Genomic DNA, 8,192 nt, shown 5'->3' on the forward strand with positions numbered 1-8,192 from the left:
GTGTCAAATATCCCGTATCAAAATCCCATTTTTTTCAAGAACAGTCAATGCAAGTTTTTCCCGCTGAAGGTACAGAATGATGAAGATGTTGAATATATGTTTGTTAGTCACGAACATTCTGGTTGCAACTGTATTGAGTTGTATATTACTCTTCAACCAAGTATACCATCTCAACAATCTCAAATAACTAATCAAGTTGAATATGATGAATTTGATTCAGAAAACTCAGATGACGCTGACCCAGAAGCAGAAGCAGAAGTCAACGTCGTTGATGAAGAAGAAGAGACCGAGACACGGGTCGATCATATGTTGAACAACAACATTGAAGATGATGATCAATCATCGTCATTACCTCCAAGTCATGTATACAATCCGCCTCAACATATGACAAACATGGATCTGCATGATGATGAAACATCCAACAATATTTTTTATAACCCGTATCCACAATTAGAAGGCGAGTTAAAGGTGGAAGACATGTTCCACACTAAAGAATGTGTGCGAGCTATCAAAAAATTTCACATGAATAACTCTGCTGATTTCATAGTGAAACACACTGATTCGAGAAGGTATGTCATCGAATGTCGTAACATCCTTTGTAAGTTTCGGTTAGCTGCGTCTTATAAAAAGAAAAGAGACTCTTGGGAGATAACTTCAATATACCCACCTCACAGTTTCATTGCAACTAACGTTGTACAAGATCACCGTAAATTAAGTGTTGCATTGATATGTCAAGACATTTTGCCGCTTGTTAACAAAGACCCATCAGTGAAGGTGAGTATAAAAGCTAGCACACACGCGGTAATAGTCTTTGACCGTCATAGGAAAATTTTCAGCGTATAGGAAACAATGGACCACAATGAGGGGAGACCAAATTTATCCTATGCTGTCAAACTAAATAGAAGTTGGTGCGACTTTGGAAAGTTCCAAGCCTTCTGTATTCCTTGTCCCCATGTCATTGCGGCATGCGCACATACTCGTCAGGACGCTTACAACCATTTATCTGATGTTTACAAGGCCATTACCGTCATGAATGTGTATAACAAAAGCTTCTCAGTGCTACTAATGGAGGAATACTGATCTCCATATGAAAGTGACATAGTTTGGCACAACAACGAGATGCAAAGAAAGAAAAAAGGACGACCAAAAAACACGCGTATTGGAACAGAAATGGATACGACTGATAAAATGATAAGACTATGTAGTATATGTCGTCAACCAGGACACACCAAGAACAACTATCCCAATCGAGGAGCAACATCTTCATCATAAGATAATATCTTCTTTTAATTTTTGTAACCTTGGATTTTTATATATCATTAACTTTTTGTTACAACAAGGTTAACAACAAACATCACTGCAACATAAGCAAACTTAAAACAAAAATATTTCTAACTGATTACAACAATCAAACTGATGTTATCTCGTCAAAACATCATTTTCCTAGCATCCTTATCAGTTTTGACTCGCACCCAACCAAATATATTGTCGAGTCTCTCAATACTTCTATTTTTTCCCCTTATGGTATTTTTCCATCTAACCAACGAACCAACTCCTTATTCAGTTGATTGAAACTAGTGATGTTCCAGGAGAACATTAACATCAAAGGTTTGTCTCTCGAATAAACCACCTTTCCATAGCGGCGACGAACACCAAACATGTTTGCAGAATGATGAAATGAGATGTGGAAAAATGATTCACACAACACCTCTATTTATACCCAAAAAAAGTGCACTTTACACTGAGACGCCAGACCAATTGACGTCTCCTCTACAAAGTAACACATGAGCGACAATTGGATTAGCAGCACCATGTGCCATAGTCAATCCAATTGGCGTCTCCTCTCTAACTTTAGGAGCTGACGCCAATTGATCTGACGTCTCCTCTTACAAGTGGGATAGATTGTGAATTTTTTTGAAATCAAGATTATTTTTGATTATATTTTTGAAAATTAGAGATATTTTGATAAAAAACTTCACATATCACATGACAAAATCCAGAAAATTCTAATCCATCAAATCATATACTTTTTTAAAATCTATTTTAAATAATATAAATTCTTTGTTTTAACTCACCTCATTCAATATCTAATTTGCAATAAGAATAATATCCAAAGATTTGTTTACCTAAAATGAAAGGTGACCCCGTTTTTAAAATGACAAAATCATTAATTCTTTTAGTCTATTAAACAAAACTTTTGATAATACTTTATAAATGCATCCAAGAAAATAGATCTGAAATTTGGAATCTTTAATAAATTTTCTTCTTTAGCATCAATGTGACAAATGTAAAATTTATCTTTTTAATTATCCATCAATTTATATGGAACTCAAACATCATTCTAAAAAATCATATATAATATATTCTCAAAATTCTTTTACAATCTCAAAATTGACATCATAATATCAATTTTTTGACCTATCACATTTCACTCCTTGCATCCCTTTAATTGTCACCTTTTTTTGTATGACAAATAAAGAAAAGACTTTTAACAAATAATTTATACTAAAAAAATTGATTGATGAGTTTAATGTACTTTTTTAATGTTAGAACTTAAAATAGATATTATATATAAATGTGCATAACTTCAATTTTATATTTTAAGATATAATAGTTGTTTAAATATAAGTTTGAACTTTTCTAAATGATTCACTCAAATTGAAATTTGTTAATTATTTCATCCCATTTATTGTAATTGGTTTGATGCTTTATTCCAACTTCTTTTTGCGAAGGGTGGTTTATTCCAACTTTAAAAGGTTCCCTGATTTGTATTTAATTCCGAAAAATATCTTGGTGGTGGATTCCGTATTAATTTACGAATTTAATATACCCTTGATATTTCAACAACTCTCGAACTCTATATGGTGCAGTTAACCCTAGATAAACCAGAGTGGAGTAAGAAAGTAACCATGGTTAAAGAAGATAACAATTTTTGGAATATTAGCAGACAAGAGGTACAATCCTCACACGTGAGAAACTTCGTACACGTGTGGAGTAATTTTTACTTATAAAATTAAAAAAAAAAAGTTTTATTATTATTTTAAAGAATTAATAAAACTTGACCGGGTAATGAATGAAAACGATTCTCATAAAAACCCAAAAAAAACCATTTTGAAATTAACAAAACCCACACTTGTCCTTACGTGCCTCTTCGGGCAGCCCGTAATTCGATTTTTCAGTTTTATGAATGCTGCCCTAACTGCCCGAAACTTGGCTGAGAAATTACGAGCAGAACCTGTGTCTCCTTCTCTCTTTCTCTCACTGGCCTCTGATATTTCTATATTTCGAAGCTCAGTGTTTCATCGATCAAGATCCAACGGTCCATAATGTACGAGCGTTCTTCTCCTATTTTTCAGAGGTTTTAGTGCTTCAAACCCCAGATCTTGCTTATCAGTCTCTAGATCTTCGTTCCTGGTAACCTCTTTCGTCTTTCTTCTCTACAATTCTTGTTAATTATCAATTTTTCTCTTCTGACTTTACTTTTTCATATGATTTTTATATGTATCTTTTTCGATCTCGTTGTTTCTGCGTCGAAATTTGAAATTTCTACTTAGTATTGTTTTCTCTCTTTGCTGAAACTCTTCTTCTTCCTGTGAGTCTTTCAATTTATCATGTTTCATTTTTAAAAGCAAAAATCTAACTGTTGTACATATACTTTCCTAATTAGCTTAATTTTTAGTTAAATAATTTTAGTGAATTTTTATCTCGTTGAGAATATTGTATAATTTAGGTTTTCTAAGCTTAATATTTGTTAAAATTATTTCTGTTAATTAAATTAAAATAATAATTGGTGTCATGATTCTGAAACAAGAGCAGAAACTGTCATGATTTTTCAGAAGATCTAATCTAGATGATGGTGATATCATTTTATTTATTTAATTTTTTTGCAATTAATAATAATTATATTTATATTTATTATTTACAGGATAAAAATTTTCTGGTTTGAGAAAAGACTTGTTTGTTTGTCACACGAAATGGAGACTGAACACAGTTCGATGATGGTCACGCGCGGCGCGTTAACCTGCGCAGCGGAAGTGCTTGTGACTTTGTTAGCTTCCGCAGTCGTGAAAGTCACGCTTTTGGCTCCGGTAAGTACTTTTTCTTTGCACTTCACACTTAACTTCACTTAAAGTGTAAAGAGAATAAAAGTGTTAAAAAGCTTTTTTACTGGTTTCAATCTTGACGAGATCTAGCCTTATCTAAACTACTGTGTATCTTTTCATGGAAAGCAATTTTTGTTTTCTCAACTTCAAGTTTTCTAACGTGTAAGACTCATACTATTATTAATTATGAAAGTTTTTGTTTTGTCTTTATAAAATATATCATGCGCTTATGCCTCTAACTTGCGCTATTTTGCGTATAATAGCGGCCTTTTTGCTAACGTACGCCCACCTTTTCTGTAAAAAGAAAATCTTTAATTTTATTGGACAAACTTTCCCTTTTCTTTACGAATCTTTTAACCATTTTTATAGAAATTAAATTAAATTTTGTGTAAAAAAAATCAAATGAAATAGTGTTGTTTAAAGTTGGTAATTTTGAGAAAGAAGCGGATTCGTATTCGGTGGTAGTGGATTATTCGGTTGGATATGTTTTTTGAGCGTAAAGAACGTTCTACTTGTAACGCGTGTCGTTTTGGTTCTGCTTTTTTCTATTGTCGTTTTGGGTTCTCCTTTTCCTAGTATCCTGGGTGGAGAAAACGGATGGGTCGAATCTTATGGGTGATGGGGCCCACTATTAAGTGATGTCGGCTAACTTGTGCAAGGCATAATATAATTTTGTAAATATAAATAAATACATATAATAATTGGTAAAAATTTAGAATATATATATATATATATATATATATATATATATATATATATATATATATATATATGCCTTAAAATGTGTGAAAACATGATTGATTTGCATATTAATTTGGTATATTGAATTCTTTCTCTTTATAATTTAGTATATTAAAAATTTGAATGCTTGATTAAAATTATGTATATGTTCTTAAATATATTTTATTTGGAAAATAAAATTGTTTTTAAACTTAAGTTTATTTTCAAATTACTCTATTAAGTTTATAAACTATGTTGGCTATATTTAATATTAGGTTTTAACTTCAAGACATTGGTTAAATGATAATTTGAAAATTTTCTTTACCAGGGAACACATTAAATATACTATATACATTTTTTAAAATTAAAGTAAAAATCACAAAAAGAAAACGTTGGGTCCAAAGAATAGACTACACTACTTTGCCACATTAGTCATCATTACCATACTTTTGTACGATTCCATGAAAAAATGGTGGCCTCTTATCGGATGACAATTTTACACTGGCATTGTGTCATTAATTTAAACTCAAAATAAGGTACAATAGGTATTACAACGTGACTGTTGTACCTCTATAATATCCAACCACATTAAAAAATTAATATTTTTGATATTAAATTAAATTCTCGTATTTTATTGTACTATATTCTCATAGCCTGTTTGTAAGTAAATGTGATAAAAAAATCACAATTTATGGTTTAGGATATCATTATTTTTTGAAATTGTTCTTGGTGGGTTTCTATATTTTGCGCCAATTACTAAAGATAATCTTAATTTCTTCAACACTTGTTGTTTCTCTGTATATAAATAAATCATTTATAAAATGGGTGTAGGAACTCTATGAGCTAATGCTAACCAACATGCCTACAACAAAAGGAGAGAGTAAAACCCCAAGTCAAGGCAAGCAACATGACGCCGAAGGAGAAGATGGCAATGACGATGAAGATGAAGAAGACGACGACGGAAATGGTGCATTTGGAGAAGGAGAAGATGAATTGTCTTCTGAAGATGGTGGTGGATATGGCAACAATTCAAACAATAAGAGCAACTCAAAGAAGGCACCTGAAGGCGGTGCTGGTGGGGCAGACGAAAATGGAGAAGAGGAAGATGATGAAGATGGCGATGACCCAGATGAAGACGATGACGAGGACGAGGACGACGATGATGAGGACGAGGGTGGAGAAGAGGACGAAGAGGAAGGGGTTGATGAAGAAGAGAATGAAGAGGATGAGGAGGAGGAAGATGAGGAAGCTTTGCAGCCACCAAAGAAAAGGAAGAAGTGAATTTAGGTTTTAGTGACGCCTCCTTCTTGTATTGTTGTGTTTGGATTTGGCTTCTAACTTCCATGTTGTTTTATTCAGTTCTAAACTTCTATGTTGTTATTTACATTATAAGGGAGGCCTATGTAGTAGGACATGTTTTAATTGATATCTGTGTTTACCATTGCGTAATTAGAATGCTACATTATATTGAGCAGACAGTCCTAAATTAACGATAGAAAAATCATGATGCTTGTTTTATCTTGACTTTTCCCACTTCTCTGGCTCTGTTATTTGTATTCGTCTTCTACAAATCTCCGACAAAGATACTTACATGACACTTATTTAAGAAAATAAAAGTAATTTATTAGTTAATAAAAAGTTTGACTGTAATAAAATGAACACACACATGAATAAAATAACAGTATGTGCAATATTGTTGATGTTCAAATGAACAAAATAACAAGTCTCAAATATGTTAAGGTTATGTATAATATTATTAACAATTTAATACAATTGTTGTTGAATACTCCCTCCGGTCTCATATGTAAGCAAAAATAAAATAAAATTTGGAGTCTCAAATATAAGCAAAAATTAATTACAATGGTTACAATTAAATATACCATTCCAATTTTACTCTCAAATTTAGTTTTTCAATATTCATGTTTATTCCTATAATAACTCCACTTTTTACACTTCCAAAAGAGCATTTATTCTGAAACGTTGCATTTGTTATCATTGGCTTTTGAAAAGTCATATCCTATTATAAATGGTGCAGTATCATCTTGTACAAAACTCCATGAGTCTTGTTCTTCCTTTTAGATTAATGGATGGTGCTATGTTGCATTCCATCATTTCATGATCAATATATGGAGTGTTTAGATCAATATTAAGAGGCATTTTTATGAGAACCAAAAGATAATTGTCATACCCCAAAAATTACCCATCATTTTTCCTAAAAAAAAAAAAAAAAAAAAAAAAAAGAAAAAAAAAGAGATTTTTTTAATTAATTAATTAATTAATTAATTAATTAATTAATTAATTAATTAAATAATTAAAATAAATAAATAAATAAAATATAACAAATTATTTTGGACTTGGGTCTCCCTCATTCCAAGCCCATTACCCACGAAATCAGTCTATAAATACTGAAGTTTCAGTAGAGGAAAAAAGACTTGGAGTTACACTGGGAGATTCACTGGAGAAAGAAGGAAGAGAAGCAAAACACTCTGAGGTTTCCTTGGAACAAAACCTTGAGAAAAAAGAAAGAAAGAGAACAGAGAAGGACGGATAGAAACTTTGGCATAGGAACCCTGCCTACCCGGAGAATTCAGAGTAAAGAAACCCTGAAGGCAGCCCATCTGCACCGAAGCCATCGCCGTCCAATTCCCGCTGCCTAACTTATTCCGATACTACAAGTGGTCAATCCCTTCAACCTGGAATTGGCAAACAGGTTTGCGTATCTCTATTGTTTATACTTTCAATTGGCCATATCTACATATATAATGCATCATGATTAAATGTTGATATATAATTTGCTTTCGTATGGGAATTTAAATATGCCTGAATACCCTGAATGTTTGACCATGTTATTCCTGTGATAAAATGCCATAAAATTCAAAGTTCCTAACATGGGGCTGTTTTCAAATTCAAAATCCGTGGCCTTCGCTAGGCGAGGCAGAGGCGAACGAGACAGTACCTGATTCTTCTAGTCTGTTTTTTTTATGTTTTTATCATAGCCATGCATTATTCATCCTATCCTATTTATTGTTGTGATATTTCTCCGGTGTAATCTTCGATTGCACCCTGATTTGGTGTTCTAACATGTTTCTTTTTTTGAGTTTCGTAAAGGTTCACATATCCCAGGAAAAGGTTATTGGCTAGGTATTCCACTTTATTTGTGGGATACCCTTGTGGAGTTTCACCCTAAATTAATTTTTTAATGTATTAATTTCTAATGTATTAATTTTTTAATATATTATTTTTAATAATTTTAATGTGGAGTTTCATCCTAATTATATAATTAATTGTAAAACTTTGCCTTTGAATAAGTGATCTTGGACCTCTCTTTGTTGCCTTACGATTACGATATTACGGTCATGTCCCGCGAAC

General features: G+C 32.2%; 1 protein-coding gene across 1 annotated transcript; it reads left to right on the plus strand.

Moving 5' to 3' along the window:
- The first annotated feature begins 2,972 nt into the window (after window positions 1-2,972).
- On the plus strand, window positions 2,973-6,341 carry LOC127106662 (phosphopantothenoylcysteine decarboxylase subunit VHS3). Its single transcript, XM_051043972.1, has 3 exons — window positions 2,973-3,414; window positions 3,926-4,088; window positions 5,655-6,341. The coding sequence occupies exons 2-3, from the start codon at window positions 3,975-3,977 to the stop codon at window positions 6,102-6,104; spliced, it is 564 nt and encodes a 187-aa protein (XP_050899929.1). The 5' UTR covers window positions 2,973-3,414; window positions 3,926-3,974; the 3' UTR covers window positions 6,105-6,341.
- Window positions 6,342-8,192: the final 1,851 nt, after the last annotated feature.

This window comes from Lathyrus oleraceus, chromosome 7 (assembly GCF_024323335.1).
Source record: "Lathyrus oleraceus cultivar Zhongwan6 chromosome 7, CAAS_Psat_ZW6_1.0, whole genome shotgun sequence".
Lineage (NCBI taxonomy): Eukaryota > Viridiplantae > Streptophyta > Magnoliopsida > Fabales > Fabaceae > Lathyrus > Lathyrus oleraceus.